At 38.4% G+C, this 18,757-nt stretch overlaps 3 protein-coding genes and 1 long non-coding RNA gene across 6 annotated transcripts; all 4 read right to left on the bottom strand.

The window, feature by feature from the left end:
• Window positions 1-264: 264 nt before the first annotated feature.
• On the bottom strand, window positions 265-2,238 carry LOC140792469 (receptor-like protein 32). Its single transcript, XM_073143494.1, has 2 exons — window positions 845-2,238; window positions 265-390 (listed from the first exon to the last, which is right to left on the bottom strand). The coding sequence occupies exon 1, from the start codon at window positions 2,131-2,133 to the stop codon at window positions 859-861; it is 1,275 nt and encodes a 424-aa protein (XP_072999595.1). The 5' UTR covers window positions 2,134-2,238; the 3' UTR covers window positions 265-390; window positions 845-858.
• Window positions 2,239-7,095: 4,857 nt separating this feature from the next.
• On the bottom strand, window positions 7,096-10,302 carry LOC140792717 (uncharacterized). Its single transcript, XR_012109798.1, has 3 exons — window positions 9,767-10,302; window positions 8,737-8,829; window positions 7,096-7,660 (listed from the first exon to the last, which is right to left on the bottom strand). It is a non-coding gene; the product is annotated as an uncharacterized lncRNA (long non-coding RNA).
• A 77-nt stretch (window positions 10,303-10,379) lies between these two features.
• Window positions 10,380-16,484, bottom strand: LOC140792990 (uncharacterized). 3 transcript variants are annotated; one of them, XM_073144283.1, is made up of 9 exons: window positions 16,357-16,484; window positions 16,053-16,272; window positions 15,226-15,407; window positions 14,974-15,148; window positions 14,358-14,560; window positions 11,677-11,802; window positions 11,490-11,593; window positions 10,658-10,798; window positions 10,380-10,571 (listed from the first exon to the last, which is right to left on the bottom strand). In XM_073144283.1, exons 1-8 carry the CDS (start codon window positions 16,397-16,399, stop codon window positions 10,676-10,678), a joined length of 1,176 nt encoding a protein of 391 aa, XP_073000384.1. In that variant the 5' UTR covers window positions 16,400-16,484; the 3' UTR covers window positions 10,380-10,571; window positions 10,658-10,675. The 3 variants fall into 3 exon arrangements, with proteins under 3 accessions (XP_073000384.1, XP_073000383.1, XP_073000385.1); XM_073144282.1 differs by having other exon boundaries at window positions 10,380-10,798; XM_073144284.1 differs by having other exon boundaries at window positions 10,380-10,798; window positions 14,974-15,127.
• A 570-nt stretch (window positions 16,485-17,054) lies between these two features.
• Window positions 17,055-18,080, bottom strand: LOC140792851 (geranylgeranyl pyrophosphate synthase, chloroplastic-like). Its single transcript, XM_073144072.1, has one exon. It carries the CDS (start codon window positions 18,078-18,080, stop codon window positions 17,055-17,057), a length of 1,026 nt encoding a protein of 341 aa, XP_073000173.1.
• Between the last annotated feature and the right edge of the window lie 677 nt (window positions 18,081-18,757).

Here is an 18,757-nt window from a genome sequence, read left to right as displayed (position 1 = left end):
GCAAAATGGTAAGATGCCTTTTTCTGTGTTGTTGAATCTAAGTCTGGTTTTTATTGTGGTTTAGTTAAATTTAATTAATGAAATGATATTTTGCAAGTGCTTTTCTGTGGCAATTATGAAACTTTAAATCTTTTTTGGTGGCGATTATGTAAACATTCCAAATTGGATAACTACTTCTTCAAACTATCCAAAGTGACAGGAGTACATGTACTATCGACAAACAGAGACACTGGTTGAGTTAAAGCGAGACCCAAAGAGAGTGAATAAAGTTAAATAGGCATTGGAACAGCAAGCCTTTAATTACTTGGCTTTACTCCTCTGCCAACCATCCCACTATCTTGTACGCAAGTAGTAATACATCAATCCACGGATCAAATGCGACCGTTAGCGCTGCCCGGCAAATAAAAACAAATCCAATCACAAGTAGCAAACTGGCAATGGACGAAGCTAACACAAAATTCGACCGTTAGACGGTCGGATTCCGTGAGCTCCTTCGTTAAACAACGTTTCACGAAGAACTTAATATCTAAACAAGTGGGGATCTTAAAACGGAGAGAAAATTACATTTCAAACCCTGCATGTTGACGAATTTATGATTCACACCCTATCTTCTTAGTATTTATATTTTTAGTCCCATATTTTAAATTTTACTTAAAAAAAATACTTTAGTAGTCAATAAAATAGGGCGCTGGCGCAAAATTTAATTTAAATACTAAAAGAAATATAGGATGTGAATCATAAATTTGTTAGTAGGATCTGAAATATAATTTTGCCTACCAGAGTTCTAATCTCACCTGTTTAATTATTAAGTTTTCCAAAAAAAAAACTAATTTATAGAAAGAACCTTTGCATTATCCATCAGCCGCCGCCGCCGCCGTGGCACTGGTAGGGCGGCCGGGAAAGCAAAGTGCCGGCACTGACGGGGCACCCGGCGGAGGCATCCGCGAAGGCGATCTCCATGCAATTGTAGGAGAGACAAAGAGCGACTGATTCCGGCAGTTGCAGCGGCGGTGCCGGGAAGGCGGTGAGGAAGTTGTGCTGCGCGTAGAAGGTCGTCATCCGCCCCGAGAACACCATCCTCACAACCTCCTCCGGCACCACCCCGGTCATTCGGTTATCGTTCAAGAAGAGGCTCCCCGCCGCTGCCAGCCCCGCCGGCACCTCCCCGGACAAGAAGTTATGGCTCAGATCCACCACCGACCACTCCGGCGGGGGCGGCGGCGGCGGCGGCGGAGCCAATTCGACCCCGCCGGAGAGCTTATTCCGTTGGAGGAGTATCGACGACAGCCGCGGGAGCGAGAAAACGACCGGCGGGATCGCCCCGGAGAAATTGTTGGAAGAGAGATCTAGAAATTCCAAATCCGGAAGCGGCAGAGTGAAGGAGGAGTCGAGTAGACCGGACATAGAGTTGCCGGAGAGCGAGAGGTAGCGAAGCGTGGACGGAATCGGCGGAAGGCCACCGGATACGGAGTTGCCACGTAGATCGAGGTGGAGCAGCTGCGCCGCGGAGAACTCCGGCGGGATCTCGCCGGAAAGCCCGCCATTCCCGGCAAGGATGAGCACCTTGAGGCTCGTCGAAGAAGGCAAGAGCAACGGAATCGGGATTTGCCCCTCGAGACGGTTGTAGCCGAGATCGAGCGTGTGGAGATCCGGCAAGCCGGCGAGAGAGGCGGGGATCCCCCCGCAGATACGATTCCTCGAAATGGAAAGGAGCCTGAGGCGGCGGAGGCGAGCGCCGAGGTCGGACGGGATCTCGCCGGAGACCTGGCCGGGGTAGACGACGAGGTCGGTTAGGGAGGTGAGGTTAGAGAGGGAGGGCGGAAGCGAACCCTCGAGTCCGGGGGAGTCAGCGAGGCCAGTGCCGAGGGTGAGCACGGAGACGCGGAGGTAGGACTCATCGTCGTCGGCTAAGGAGCAAACGATGCCGGAGAAATTTTGACACGGTCGAGAGGAAGAGGAGTTATAACCATCGGGGAAGTCCCAAGTGGAGAAGAAAGTGGAACCGGGGAGGTCACGGAGCGTGAGATGGATGTCGAAGAGGGCGGCGTAGTCGGTGGGATGGAGTTGGAGTTGGTGGGATAGAGGAAAGAAGAGGAAGAGAAGGATGATGGGGAGGAGGGAAGAGTGAGCCATGAGAATGAGAACGTTAACGGTGGAAGATCCAAATTTCAAGTTTTGTGGGGGTGTTTTGTGTTATATAACGTTGGGAGTTGGGGGAGGAGGGTTTTGGGAAGAGAGAGTGAGGGGGAGGAAGCTACAAGGGTGTGGGGATCCACCTGGCAGACTGGCTTCATAATCCATTGGTCGGTTGGTAGACAAGGGGGGGTCTACAGATGATGATTATAGATACAGACTACAGTTTATCTCTGTTATTAACGAGATGTAAAAAAAAAAGAAACTTAATTAGGGGCTGTTTGGTATGATGTTCCTTAAAAAACACGAATATTTATGAATGTAAAAAGTAAGAAGAAGGCCTAAATGTAATTAATTATATACTTATGGATCCTCTTATGTAGAGAGTCTCTATATAACATCCATTCAATTAGAAGGGAAGGGAGATCTACCTCATTGAATCGGAGCTATACCTAAGTATGTTTAAAATTATAACTATTTCAAAACAAAAACAAAAACAAAAAATAGTATGCTAAATCTACAGCATCCAACCAAATCGGCCCGTAATCGCTAAATAAATATTGACGCAAATAAACCACATTAATTCCAACATTTACTAAATACCTCGGTTTAGACCCTAACGGAGTTAACTATAATTTACCCTATAATTTTATAAAATTTTAGCAGATATGAGTTTGGTTTTTATTTTTATTTTTAAGCAGTCTGAGGTTTCATGACTGCACTATCTATGTAACAGTATGAGTTGGAGTTAGATAAGTCGACATTTTCTAACCCATGTCCAATAAAAACTTTAGATAAAGCTACAAAAAGGAACATACAGCATCATAAACTAACTATAAAATGTAAACAAATTTTAAATGATATTACTATTTAATTTGGTTGGTATTTATGACAGCATTTCTTTAGAACAGCCAGCCCATGTGGATGCTTAAAAAGGACAGTTGCACGTGGTCACACTACATCTCTTTCAAATACGCATGCCTGCATGGGAGTGCTGGTTGCTGTCTAGTTTCCACGATCACTATAGTACGTAAAACTTCTTCTTTATTATTTATTTATGGTAGTAAAACCTCCTCCATTGGAGGGTTGGTGAGGCTGGCCCAAAGATTCTTTGACCGATTGGATCAACACTTCAACAGTAGTGTTTTCTTTGATCGGTAGAAAAAGGCAAGGCTTGGATCAACAGTGTTTGCTTTAAATATGGGGAAATTTGCTAAGAACCCCCTGCCTCATAGGTTTATTTTGGTTCATAAATATATATATATATATATATATATATATATATATATATATATATATATATATATCATTTTAATATCTTCCTCATATTACTGAAGAGTTTCTCTCTGTTAATATTGCAAATAGGATGGCTAACTATAAGAATTTTTAAACAGCCTTTTATTTTTGTAAATGAGGGTGATTGGACTATCCCTATCTCTCGGTTTTCTTATTTTTAATACTTTAAAATAAAAGAATTTAGGAAACGATGTTCAGTTACATTCAAGATGATATTTGTAAAATTTCTAAGCTAGATAATTATATTTAATTATTTTTCTTTTCTGATTTTATAGGCACTTAATCTTTTTGATGGTAATATTAGGATGCTATGGTGGTGACAGTAAAGTGTTAATTATTGAAAAATAAAAATAAGGTAGAATCCAAACCATAACAATCCACAGCATAGGGGGGATATTAAAATTTTCCACTCAATTAATAGGCCATGGTGGGGGGTACTCAAACATGAAGGGGTAGATAATCCTCCAATCTGAGAACTGAATGGGACAAAGTATATTAAATGAGGCTATTTGACTAGGAAATAGGAAATAAATGAGGAGGGGGAATAGAAATGATACTTAAGTTCAGGGTTAAATATATTCTACCCTTAGATTAGATCCAAAATCAAGGTAACCTTTTGAATTCCCAATTGTTGCATTTAAACCCTTTGAGGTCCCAAGGTGCTAAGCAACAATTAGTATTTCCGGCCAACTTGATAGATATTGATGTACTTTCCATCCAACAGATATAATAACAAAAATACCTTTTCCAGCAGTAAAACATACTTCACATCTTCTATTGTATTTAAATAATCAAAATCATACCCTAAAACCGACAAGGATGAGACCCACGAATGAAAAGAGTTAAAGAGATTCTGAATGATTTCTCAAACCATAGTGGTAGATGATAATTATGCTCTTACCTTATCTTCAATTCATATTGGATTATTTATAGGCTAAACAAGAGACAAGCTCTGTTCTATATTCTAGGCACGTTTTAAGCCCATACATAATCCACTAACGACTGCCAAAATCGTGTCAAACCATCCGTAAGCACTGTAGATGCAACCAAAGAAATATATATATTCTTGAAAAAATGAGCTAATTTTTTACTGAACTAAAAGAAACTTATGCACCTAAATAATATACCTCCTAAAATTAATACCTAAAGATGCTACTCTTGAATACTTATTAGTGTTCTACAATCTATGCTACAACTAAAGCATTCGTAAATTTTTTTTTTTTTTGCATATAAAATGTTGATCTTACTGACTCTTAGTTTATCTAAAATGTCTCAATTAAAGTCTTTATATTACTGCAATAATAATGTATCGAGTTTTGACAAAAAAAATTTACTTGTTCAGCGATTTAGTTTTAAAAAAGCCATTGATCTTCTTAGTCCTTTTAAATTCAAGGTAAAACACTAAATAACATAGCATTTTTTTGCCTAGTTTTTGACCAAACTAGACTAGTTTTTAAATTTATCTATTGAAATAGCTTAAACTTTAAATTTAATACCAAAAAATATCTATTTTACCGTAGCACTAAATACAACGCTAAACTGTTAAGCATTTTACGCAACCAAAAGTAAAACATTAATTAAATTATCATTTTTAAAATAAAAATGCTAATATAATCAGTGTTTTTATTGAAAGAAAAAATGTTCAACAATTCAATGATTTATTAGAAAAAGATACACACACAAAAAAAAAGAGTTTGTAATATCATAAATTTGTGCTCGGTTATTTATTTTAGTCACTAAATATATTGCTGTGAAGATAGGAAAAAATATCATAGCTCCTCCAAATTTTACTTTTAATTTTTTTTAATTCTTTCTAATAAAACACTTAAACACTACAACGTTTTCTAAACATAAAACGCTGAATAGTTAAACATTTTATAAAAAAAATTAAATTTTTTATTAAAAGGTAAAATACTAAACTTATCGTTGTTTTGCAGTGCCTCAGCTTAAATTTAGTATTAAATTTAAGGTAGAATTTATTTAAATAAATAAAATATAAAATAGAGCTACTTTGGTCAAAAACTCTCTTTCTCCATGGTTAGGGAGTAAATCATTTCCTGTCACTAATAAGTTTCTAAAGAGACCTATTTTGATCAAATACTATATATATATATATATATATATATATATGTGGCTATCAACCAAAAGAGTCATGATGCCTATGCACGCCATGTAATGCTGACGTGTCATGTGCAGCAATCCATATTCACCCAACTGGGCAATGGGGACGCTATCAGTTTGGCCTACGGATGCAATGAATAAGACACAATCTATATTAGACATGACGCGTGATACTTGCCATGTGAATATTCTGTACAAGTCTCTTCTGTCAGTAAGTTAAAAAATAAAGACAATTTTAGATCCTACAAGCCTACAAACAAAGACCGCTCCAAGGGACCGCAATCCACTGGAAGGTCTTCCCCACACGGTACATCGTATCTTGTTTCTAGTTTATTTTGTTTTCTTTTTATAAATGATTTCATTATATTTTGATTTATGTATTACTTTTACCCTCTTAAAGAAAAAGAAATAAACATATACATCGCCGGGTTATCTAATTATGTCATTAAGTCAAATTTTTATTTAAAAAATGTTAAAAAGTTTGACTAATTAATTAGATAAATCAAAATAAGAAATAGATTTTAGAGTTTGATATTTATAAAAATTGTCATTGAGACCATTAAAGGAGAAGATTGGAAGATATGACAATAAAACAGAGATATTAAGCTAGGAAATTTTTTAAAATTATTTATATCAGAGTTCTTTATAATAGTTGAGGGGTCAAAATATAATTATGCCTACTTTAAAATGAAGCCTGTGCCAAAGGAACAGGCTACATGAAAATTCACCACAGTGCATGATTCAATACGTACATTTGGGGAAACATCCTAACGTAAGATGGGATAATTGTATGTATTTAATGTGTCAAACAGTAGAGAAGAAATATGCTGCAAGATAGTTTCATACCTTTCGACATCTTGTCTGTAAATGTAGCAGAGAGAAGTGCAACAGCGAAAATGATATCTGCAAGAAGAAGATGAGCAACAACTGGATCAATATTGACAGCCAATGCCTCTTCTGCAAAGCATATAGCAGAAAAGTGCCATGGAAAATGATCTTTGTTGTGCATCAAAAGGATAAAAGCTAAAGGTAGGATGAGATCTGCAAGCATTCACAGGGAAAGGCACAACCATTGGCCCTAAGAAGATCAAATTAAAAAATTAATACCAGAATATCTTCTCGATCACTTTCTTGGACATTTTTATATGGTACTTGATTCAGAGTCCATCTTATCACCACTTGGACACAATAAGATTTCTAAATCACAATTACTAGTTAGAAGTTCTATTGCTCAGGCTGCCTGTTCGACATAATATAAGTTGGAGAGTATTAATTGTTAGTAACAGTAGAAAGGAAAAAAGGACATTAATGGCATTAAATAGAATAGACAACTAAGATATAAAAAAAATACCATGAAATGGAATCTAATTTAAGCTATAATTGAACGCTTTCCTCAAACGAATTTATTAACTTATATAATAGATCTTGGAAAAGGCAAATGCCACAACTACCTTGTCTACTGAGAACCAACAGGGAAAGCAACTAAACAAGTGCATCCAGATGCCAAGGCTTCTGCCAATGTAGAAAGTAAAATATGTAGGTAGCCTTATTTGCATTATTAAAGAGATTGTTTCCACAGACTAAATGCATTATACTAAATATATGAAGAAGAATACTTTGTGGGATTGCATTATCCATAATACATGGATTATTGCCAAAACCAAGGAGAAGGGGCTTATGCACACTCGTGCATCAAGCCAATGGATTATATAATATAGCGGATGGGTGATGACAATTAGAAACTCTCTATAGAACTGAATAAAATCTTCAGGTCATTAATATCCTTCAGAACTTCCATGAAGTTTGAACCCATGTTGCAACTCAGCCTCAAAAACTGCATTCATCAGAGAATCTTCACAAGTTTCAGAGACACTGAAACTATAGCAAACTTTATAAGCATAGGCATGTACCAGAAATATAACTATGAATTTCTTCAAGAATCTCATCAGCATATTCTTCTGTAGAATTTTGTAGGGTGTTGATTTTCAATCTCAAATTTCCCAAATTTTCAAGTTCCACCTCCTCTTTCTCCTGTAATAGACTTAGCTCCTCGTTCTCCCCTTCCTTGATGTCAATCTGAAATTTGCCGCATTCATCAATGAATTTTTCCCTATTGAAAATAGAAGATCAGTTATTCAAGACTAATAAATTAAAAGGGGGGTAAATCTTTTTGATTGGTTCTAAATATTCAGAGTTTGTAATCAAGTATTTCGAATCTAGCAGTGATCAAGGCATCAAGATCATTGTGGCTGCTATTAAGAATTGTCTGATTGAGTTTTACATCACAGAGTACCAAACTGCATCACATTTGAAAAACAGACTCATGCTAGTTCCTATGTTGTTGGTATTTTATCCATTGCAAGACTGGGCAAATCTAAGCAAAATTAGGAATTGACAATTATTTATGGATGGTATATACATATACATATACATATATATATATATATATATATATATCAGATATCAGAAACTAATAAAATATGATGTAAATATAACTGATTTACAAAGTGTACTTCAAGTTTGATCAACAGTATTCTTCAGAGGACACCATTGGCCCAAATTACTATCCAGTGATGATTATGAAGTATGAACAAGTGAATGAACAATTGAGCAGACAACAATTCTAACTTGGAAGGCTGAGATAATTGTCACAGATTTGGTTGCACTAGCATAATTTGTGAAGCAAGTATCCGCATGCCAATCAGAAAGTGGCAAGATGATTGAATCATGTTTCCATATATATATATATATATATATATATTTACCGTCCTGTTAACCCCCCATTTGCGCCCACCTTTACTTTAATGGAATAGTCAAGTCTGTGCAGCCTTAAGCAGGGAATTATTCTTGCTTTCAGGTTGCAAGTTCTTGTATCTGAGTCAGGAATCAAAGTATATGGCTGTCATATTGTTAGCAAGCTAGGCATACCTCTGTAAGACCTTATTTTATACTAGTGAGGATGCATATAACTTAATTAGATGAGAAGATCTTATAAGTCAAAATATGTTAGAGAAAATATGACATAGAAGGTAAGTCCACTGTATTGGCATCTCACCAATAGGAAAAATTAGTAAAAGAAAAGCAACTTCTACAAAGAAAAACACTTCTGAGTACCTAAACTAAAAGTAAAAAAGAAACAAACTAACCAAGAAGCTCAGAGTTTATCATCAAAGTACAATGCCATACATCTTATCTGGAATCTTTTTCTGTTGCCGTCAAGGTTCATCTTTTGGACTCTCACATTCCCCTCCATTGCTTCCAATGAAGTCATTGTAGCAGCTGTTAGGAAAGAAGGTAACATTTGAGACAGTATTAAGTTTTACAAGAACATCACGTGGGATCCAAAGAATAACCTATATGAAAAAGAAAGAAGAAAGATAATGTGAGTTTATTGATACCACATGATACATATAAACTGATATCATGAAAGGTGGAAAACAGAACATACAAGCACATGATCATTATCTGATTTCCATCTGGAGCCTTCTATTAATTAATTAATTTATGCTTTAGTTGGTCTAATCTCCATCATCAGATTCTAGGATAGTTGTTTGAATAACAGCTCTTATTGGAATTGTGGGATAATCCATAATTTCGGCCTCTTCAATGATGAGGGTGAGTCTACGTACATGTTGCCTTCCCCAAATCCCGTATTGGAGGGAGTCTACGTACATGCTGCTAATAGTGCAGCAGAAAAATATCAATTATAAAGCTAATTGAATGATTAAAACCTTCCATGGAAACAAGAGATAGCAGATATCAAAAGTATGTTGACATTCCGTGAACTTCACCAGATTGTTCATCGGTTATCTATTCAAATTAATCGTTAATAAAGTTGTCAAATTATAGCATACCCTGCACTTTGAATCAATCTTAAGTGTCTTAGATATATAACCCATGCCCACCCAAATCTTACAATTTTCCTTCGTTCTGGTAGTCGTCTCTAGATTAGGAAACATTTCTCAATCCGCAAACCTATCTACCAACCATCCTGAGGTATTGATTTAAGAATCATTTTGATAAATAATTGCGATCATTCTGGTCGTAAGGGTTTACGAATTCAAAACCAAAGCGATCAGAGAAAGAAGAGTGCGAGAAAGCAAGAATAGATTAGAGAGAGAGAGAGAGAGAGAGAGAGAGAGAGAGAGAGAGAGAGAGAGAGAGAGAGAGAGAGAGAGAGAGAGAGAGGGAGGGAGGGAGAAGAGAGATTAATTACCTGGTCGAGCATGCCCTCGAAAGAATAAATCCGACGAAGAATGGCTCCCGAGTCCTCATCAACCAAGAATGTCGTAGAGAACGGCAGCGAAGCAGCGCGGAGCTCGGCGGAAGGCTCTTATTTTTAAGCAAGTTCCCATGAAGCGAGTTCGAAAGTTTCTTAAATCTCGTAATTTCAGGTGAACTCAGGGACTTAATTATAAAACTCAATTTTTTTCCCTTTTACACCCTGAGTTATGTGTTTATTTCTAATTTAACCGCTGTAATTTTTACATATCATTCATTACCTCTTGAGCGATCCTAACATTTGGTACTTAACGTCCAAAGTGTTTACAAAACAAATTATATTTAGGATTAATTGCAACTAAGACCCCTCAACTATAGCTCATTGTTATTATAAATGTTAATGGAAACCATTAAATGACTATTTTACTCTTAAATTTTCTCTTTCTCTTTTAAAATAAATAAATTAAAGAGATTTTATAAAAATGTGCAATAATCTAAAAGGTATAATCTGTAATTATCCCCACATATTTATTTACCAATTAATAGTTGACCCTTTGGACCATTCATGCCATAACTAAATGGATTGGAAATGAATCTTAAGAGTATAGTGGAACCAAGGATGGAATGTACCCATTTGTTTTCACAGGATAAAGGAAATAATACCTCATGTTCTCAAAGATGTGGTCAAGCAACAAAATGTTGTGACTAATAGACCTTAATTTACATGATAATAATCGGGACAATTGAAAAGAAAAGTTAATGGAAGCTAAATTTTGTGAACTGTGGCACAGCAGTTCCACCTATGAAAAGAAAAAATGATAACTTGTATAGTTATATATAGACAAGATCTTATGCACACAGGAAATTCAGAGCCGTCGTGTTGGACCTGGCAGTACATGTGGATTCATCTACCAATCGCCAAGGCCCGCAGGAAAAGGATTAAGATGCAAAGACAAATGATGACAACTTCGAGGACAGAATCAAAGCCCAGTAATCCACCCATCATCTTCGTAGAGATCTTAAATTTCTGTCACAGATCGATAAAAAGGTATCAGAGTTCAATGTTTTGAGATTATATAGACAAAATGGACGTGAATTATGCATATAAGGAAGCAGAATAAACAGAAGTTCAAATAGTACATGAATCATAAATTACAGCATGTTAACAAGCGCACACATCCGGTGCTGATAGCAGATAAATTACTGCCAACAACAACAATATGATCCACCACATACTCATACGTAGTTTGTTTTCTACATCTTCTGTATTTTATAACAAGGACCTGAAAACGTATACAGAATGTTGTTCCTCAAAAGGCATGATCCATGGTGATAAGAAATTCAGATGCAAGAACCTATAATTTCATATTTTTTTGTGCCTTCATATATAATATTGAGCTAGAAGATACAGACTTCTATCTCTGTTTCCAGTTCATTTATATACAGAGATGAGGTAACTGTAGGATATCAGCTCAATGACATTTGATTTCCAATAAAATAAAGTAATGCCATGAATATCACTAGTCAACAGTAATGCTACTGGCCTTGCGAATATGAAGTAACTAGAACTTCAGCATAAGCAACCAAAAAACTTATGGGACCACAACTGTTGAAACTTGAAATTAATCAAGTTGATAAATAACCAGTAGCGCATTCTATGACATAAAGATCTAAAGCTTCAGAAGGGAACGAAATAAATTGAATAAGAGAAATCAAACCTCTAGTAGTAAATTCTGTTTAAGAGGAAGATTTTGGTCAGCAAGTTGAATGCAACAATGCAGCATATCCAATACAGCTAACTCAGTGTCATGGTCATCTATATCTGCATAAAGGATTTCTACTCATTATTTCAATTGTACTTAGATAGTTATATGTTAGCAAGATGTAATATTCATGAAACATCACTTGGGATGTCAAAAATCTGTTTAGTAGGAGGGATTCCCAAAATTTCTCCTAGATGAGTTCGAACTTGAGCACGTTCAGGGAGTGAGAGCTCCTCTCCATGGGTGACAACAACAACTGGCCGGTTATCTACACAAGAAAAAAAAAAAAAGAATTACTCTTGAGAGATGTGATTAACCAGGTGATGGCAGCAGTAACTAGAAACAGGGAAGAGCACACTGACAGTAAAAACAGAAGTTGATGCTTCAAAGATCTCGACAGTATTGAAGGAACATTCAGCATATCTTAAATTCTTAACACGATTTTTCTATGATAGCCCTTGGGCTTATTGAGATAAGTAAAAAGTAATTCTTTTATTTTTTAAAGGCAGCATAAATGAGGATGACACAACAATATTTCTGTAATTTACACCATGAAACTTCCTTTACTAGGAAAACTGTAAAGCATTAATACAGTAGTCCGCAAAGATCAGAGCTAGCTGTAGTCTAATTGAGAGAGATGGGAAATTGGTGGGTGGGGGTTGGAGTGGGTATGAAGCAAAAGAAGAAAATGATACGCCTATGATGATATCGTGTGCATTTCTCCACATTCACCACATTAAGAAGACTGCTATCAATTGAAGAAATAATTCAGTCTCTGAGTGTGAGCAAGCAAACTATCAATTTCCACTTAATGATCTAATCACAACAATAAATCATACAAAGATAGAATGAAGATTAGTGAACTGAAAATTTTTAGAATATTTACTCAAACTGATTTCTCCAATTCTCATTGTGCCCATCTAGTTGTCGTTCACTCTTTCCATGTAGGGGTGTAAACGAGCCGAGCCTGAGCGAGCCGGCTCCGTCTCAGGCTCAGCTCAAAATGAATTTCGGGCCGTAGAATTACGCTCAGGCTCGGCTCAGCTAAACTCGAGCCGAGCCCGAGCCGGGCCAGCTCGAGCCTCAAATGAGCCTATTGTCGTCTGCACCCATGGGAGAAGGGTGGAGGTCCGGCAATGAAGGCCTCAGATGGCCATTGTAAGCTAGTGGGTTCTGTAGCAACAGTCGGTCTCCTGGGCTCTTCTCTTCGCTTGAGCACGTACTTGGTCTTCTTAGAGGAGGAGAGGAGCTTGGCAAATTTTGTTTTGTTAGGCTGCAACCGATGTAATGAGACCCAACAGCCCAAACTGGGTTATTTAGTGCTGCTGTGGTCTGGGGCTAACGGAGAGGTGGCGGAGCTAGAGCATGGAGTTGACAGCAACCGCCTCCCCCCACCTGACGTGGAGCATCCATGGGCACACGTCGTCGAGGTGGGTCACCGCGACCCCCGGAAGGCGAAGCGCACGTGCACGGAGCACGCGAGCTCAGCTAGCTTGATCTCGATCCCACGGAGCTCGTCCCGACCGTTGGAAGAGGGAGGCTCGATTTTAGTGATGCAGAGGAAGGGAGGGCAAGGGCTTGGCTCAAGGCCGGCCACTAGAGGCCGTGCATCAGGCATTCAAGTTGAAGTCTGACATTGAAAATTAAAAGCCTCGACTATAACGCCTTAGAAAAGTGATAAATAAAGGACAAAAGGAAAAGATGGCTTTCACATGAGCGGGCCCCACCAATTGAGACACCTCTCAATCTCTCATCTATTAATTATTAAAAAAAGTACGAAATGATGAAATGTCACCAACCTACACCACTAAAAAAAATTACTACAGCCTATCGAGCCCAATGAGTCGAGCCTGAGCGAGCCAACTCTAGCTCAGGCTCGGCTTGAAATTAATTTTGAGCTGATTTTGACGGCTAGGGCTCGACTCATCTCTAAGTGAGCCGAGCCGAACTCAAGCTTCAGTCGAGCCGAGCTCGAGCCGAGCCCGAGCCGCTCGTTTATTTTGACAGCCCTATTTCCATGAGCCTCCGTAAACTAGGGAGCCAGGCAGCCGCTATTCCATGTTGGCAATGATAATGTCTGAAGAACTTACTGTCCTTCAGCAGAATGGCATTTGGGATCTTGTTCCTCTTCCGTCTGGTAAGGTTGCTATTGGTTGCTGTTGGGTTTCTAAAGTAAAGACGTGAGAAGATGGGTCTGTCAACAGATACAAAACTAGGCTGGTTTTCTAAGAATGCAGACCCAGCTGAGTGGACAAGATATGTTCGACTTAACTTTGGTTTGTCATATCCTTTCAGTTTCTCTACAATTGGTAGTTTTAATGAGATTATATTCGAAATTTGTTTTTCAGAATTTAAACCTGAAAAAATGAAGAAAGCTTAGGACCATGTACATGTAGATCTGAGAAAGTTCAAAGAACCAAAGCACCAGCATACTTTAAACTAGAAACCTAGTGGTCAACCAGATAACTCATTGAGGTCCTATAAAAGATCCGTACAAGGAAGATCATTTTATTTAAGCTGAGGACTGGTGCTAATTTTCTGAACCCTTATTCTATACTTGGAAAGTATGTATTCTAGTGAAGATTTTGATCAATATTCAGGAACTTATTTATGCTCTCCTACTTGTTTTAAGTATCCTTCTCCCATGTGATGATTAAGTATCTCTTTGTCCCATTTCATCCCTTTACTCTTGTGAGCTAAAAGTATGCACAAGAAAGATTAGTCAAGCATCACAAAGAGAGGACATTTAATACAAGCAAAATTAAATCTAATAAATTAGGGGAAAAAGGAAATATAATGCCCAGTTGCAGTAAATATCCGCACCTCTGAATGACATGAATGGATAGTTAAAGGTTTCAGCAAGGAAGTCAATATATCGTGGATCCTTTCTATCCATTGACTTGAGAATAGAGGTTCCATCAACAACAAATATAACAAAGTTCACATTCCTTTTCTGGAAAGGGCGGCATTGACCCTGTCGTTCCCTGGATTTGATGTTCTTTCTCATAACAGCATTGTCTGAATCCCTATCATAGAAAATAAATAAATGTTATCTAAGCATGCCATTTACCTGATTTATTCTCGACATATATATCTCCCGTTAACAAATAATTCACCAACTAAACAGAAAATTAAATGAAGGATCAAACATTACAATTTTCTCAAAACATTTTACCTTCTAGAATACTGCCTTTGGAATTACAATATCAAAGGTTGAATTATGAAATCAAGCAAATTTACCATGAAATACCAAAGGTTGAATTATGAAATCAAGCATACTTACCATGAAAGGTGAGCTGATGAACACTTCAGAAAATAACAATCTGAGTGAAAACTCACTAGATAAGTTCACTAATGTCACATCATAATGGTCCATAGGACTTCATAACCACAATTCCAATCTAACTTGAAATTAGCTGTTCATTTGAGATCCTCTTACCAGAACACCATCTTTCCATGTCTGACGCCTTGGGTCATCCAGCATTGCAGCTGCTTGAAGTTATCAGACGGAATCTCTGACAAACTCCGTGTATCATAGATGCAAAGTGATTTTGAATTCCTCATAATCATGTACTCTTGCAGGAAACAAGACCCTGTTGTTGCCGACAAATTATCTATGACACAAGTACAGATAAATTCATTAATGCCCTACTAAAGTAAAGCCAGTTAACAACACCAAGAGAAAAATTACGGGACACTTGAGCTCTGTCGGGTCTAAATGGGTCATTGTCAAAGATTCTAGTAATCTTATTGACAAGTGTGCTCTTTCCAGATCCTCTCGGGCCAATTAGAAGAAGTGCAGTGGTTTCAGGAATCTCATAGTCATCAACTTTGGCCCTGCCGACCTCCTCAATCCATGTACCAGGTTTATACCTATGAGCACACCAATTTCAATTTGTAACTGATGATTAAAAAGAAAAAATTGTTGGAAGAAAGTTCTAAAATTACCCTCTTACCCATTTAACTAGTTCTAATTCATACCCAAACTTATTTCTTTTCAGCCTTTATTTTCCAACTTATAATGAGAATAATTATCTTAAGGTGGGAGATTTGCATTTCACACTCTATATGTTCAAAATTTTCGTTGCACACCCTGCATTTTCAGTACTTAAATTGGGAAGCATAAATCTCCCTATATCTTTTATTATCCTCATAGTCTAAGTTTCACCCTTTATATTTCTTTCAGTCGTCCTGTATCTTTTATTTAAGGGTAATCCATGCAAAAATCAAATATTTTTTAAGATATATTTATTAATTAAACCCCGGACGGCCCATTGGGCCGAATTGGATCTATATTCAGTGACCCATTGGGCCAAATTTATTAAGTCGATAATTATCTATTATATCTCTTGTTCTTATTCTATATGTTGAACTATAAATTGCAGAAGTACAACAAAATAAAGCTGCCATTCAATTGCTTAATCATTCCTAGGATTCCCAATCTTACAAATAAAAGACTTAAATCTTAACAAAAGAAAAGATAGCCCAAAATTGAGAAAAGTTGTTAGCTTAGATTACCTTCGGATCAAATCTTTGGTATCTTGTAGCGAGCAAGCTCGAGCGGCGGAGAGCGCGTAGGAGTTGAGGACGTCGAAATAAACCCCGCTTCGCCGCAGCTCTTCCACCGCCAGCGACGAGTCGTGGGAGGATTGGAATTCGGCAGACGAAGAAGAAGAAGAAGAAGAAGAAGAAGAAGAAGAAGAAGAAGTCAAGGTCTCGATACTGGCATCGACGACATCTGCGGTTATATGAAGTCGGCGACGAGTTAGGTTCGGTGCAGAGTTTTGCATGACGGTGTAGGAATCGAGATTTTGGGGAGTACCTGGATCGAGAGGAAGGGAAGTACGCCGTCGACCGCCGCCCATGGCTTTCGGAGTTGTTTGGCGGATAGTTGGGTTTCGTTTTATTCGAGCAGCGGATAAATATTTATTTATATTCGAGTGTCAACGGAGAGGTGAAAGTGGAGAAAGAAACACACGCAACCTGGGATAAATTTATCGGATATTCCTGCAGAAGGGTAGTTTGGAAATTTTAATTGATCAAGTTCAATTAGTTTCAAATACAACCTAACCAGACATTTGAGATCAATTTAGATAATGTTACAACTTTACTAGAATAAGAAGCCTGATAAAGATTAAGGCTTTGTTTGAAATCAATTCTAAGATATAGAATACATTGATTTCATTTAGAGAGAATTCAATTGAATTCATTTAAAAAATGTCTTCCTTTTGTTTTACTCATAAGCTTTAATAAGGATGGCAAATAAATTTCATATAAATCCGACCTCAAACCATTGTATTTCATTAGGTAGAATCTATCCAAATCCAATGAAATCAATTAAAATCTTTATACTTAAGATGAAGATTTGATGAAATTAAAATAAGATTACTTAAATGGTTCCAAACAGTGATTTAATGAATCTAAAATTTCAAATCAATTGAATTCGACTAGTTTGATGAATCCAAACGGGGTGTGAAGAAACCGGATAACTCCAGCTTTATCGGCGAAGTTATCCGGCTCTCAGTTCTGCCGGTATGCAATATAGCGGGCAAGATGATAGAGCGGCGCCGCCGCCACCTCCGCGTATCGGAATCCATCCAACTCCTCCTCCGCCTCCTCTACTAACCTCGCCGCGAACTCCCTCGCCTTCTCGACCCCCATCAGCTTCGGATACGTCGCCTTGTCGCTTGCCAGGTCCTTCCCCGCCGTCTTCCCGAGCTCGGCCGACGACTTCGTCACGTCCAACACGTCATCCACCACCTGGAACAGCAACCCAATACGCCTCGCGTACCTCCTTATCCTCTCCACCTCCTCCTCCTCCCCTCCTCCCGCTATAACTCCGCACACCGCCGCCGCCTCCAGTAGCTTCGCCGTCTTATGAACGTGGATGAACTCCAACTTATCCAAGTCGATCAGTTCCCCTTCGCTCGCTATGTCGACGATTTGCCCGGCGACGAGGCCATCCGACCCCACTGCCGAACCCAGCTCCGATATCGCCCGGATTACCCTCTCGGGGTCGAGCCCGGCCGACAGCCCGCTCCTCGCCACGTGCTCGAATGCGAGGGAGAGCAGCGCGTCCCCGGCGAGGACGGCGGTGTCGACGCCGAACACCACGTGGTTCGTCGGCTTGCCGCGCCGGAGGTCGTCGTCGTCCATGCAAGGGAGGTCGTCATGGATTAACGACATGGTGTGGATCATCTCGGTGGCGCAAGCGACCGGCATGGCGGCGGACTCATCCCCACCGACGAGCTCGCAGGCGGCGATGGCGAGGATGGGTCGGACGCGCTTGCCGCCGGCGAGTAGGGAGTAGCGCATGGACTCGTGGATCCGCCGCGGGTGGCGGAGGGGGATGGCTTCGTCCAAGGCTACGTTTACTCTCCTGGCCTTGGCCGTCATGTACTCCTCCAAGTTAAATTGCTTAATGGTTTGAGTCAGTACGCACTTAGTGATCGCCTTGGAATTATTTTTTAATAATAATAATGGAGTGGAATATTTGGGTTTTGGAAGTGGAGTGGCGTAGTAGAGAGAAGCTCCAACGTTAGCCATGAGAGATAGAGCTAGAGAGAGAGAAAGTTTTGGATAAGTTGAGGAATAGAGGGAAGAGAGGGGGGGTATAAATAAAGATTATTTTGATTGGAATAAGTGGTCACCTATTGAAATTTATTTATTTATTTTTTGGAAGATGCTATTAGGATGGGAGTTTGACATGGGATGAGTTATTCGACTTTGGACTTTGGAGCCATGTGGAGATTGGATACCAACTACTAGGATACAAGTTATGGCAGAATGGATAGCTTTCACAATCAAACAAGTATTAAATGAGCTATCAAGCAGGGTTGTAAATTTATTCTCACTATTTTATAAGAAATATTCTTATTTATTTTTACTGAAAAGCTTATATTACCCCTTCTTTATTTTATTTTTTCTAGGAAAGTAGATTATATTTAACACAAAGAAATGGATACATTTATTCAAAAAGCTCTTCGTTTTAACCATAGCAGATAGACATCTTTTTATAATGTAGTTATTTAATTTAAAAGTGCTTTTTTAAGAACAAATAGCTCAAAAAAAAAAAAAAATGGTATCAGATAAAGAAATATTTACTTCGCATGAGTCTACATCTTTTTATAATGTAGTTATCTCTTCACTCAAATTAAACTCTAATTGCAAACTTGTAATGCAGTGACCATGGAGTTGGCTACCAAGTAGCCAAATTGCTGCTG

This window comes from Typha latifolia, chromosome 7 (assembly GCF_019914945.1).
Source record: "Typha latifolia isolate L0001 chromosome 7, TyphaL0001v2, whole genome shotgun sequence".
NCBI lineage: Eukaryota > Viridiplantae > Streptophyta > Magnoliopsida > Poales > Typhaceae > Typha > Typha latifolia.
This window is presented reverse-complemented; position numbering and strand designations above follow the sequence as displayed.

Excerpts from the sequence above, each read along its gene's own strand:
- LOC140792469 (XM_073143494.1), bottom strand. The coding sequence starts at position 2,133 with ATGGCTCACTCTTCCCTCCTCCCCATCATCCTTCTCTTCCTCTTCTTT.
- LOC140792990 (XM_073144282.1), bottom strand. The coding sequence starts at position 16,399 with ATGGGCGGCGGTCGACGGCGTACTTCCCTTCCTCTCGATCCAG. Across the intron at positions 14,561-14,973 it reads CATGGAAAGATGGTGTTCTG|GGATTCAGACAATGCTGTTA; the intron begins GTAAGAGGATCT and ends TTTCTATGATAG. Across the intron at positions 10,799-11,489 it reads AACAGAATTTACTACTAGAG|AAATTTAAGATCTCTACGAA; the intron begins GTTTGATTTCTC and ends GATCTGTGACAG.
- LOC140792851 (XM_073144072.1), bottom strand. The coding sequence starts at position 18,080 with ATGGCTAACGTTGGAGCTTCTCTCTACTACGCCACTCCACTTCCAAAA.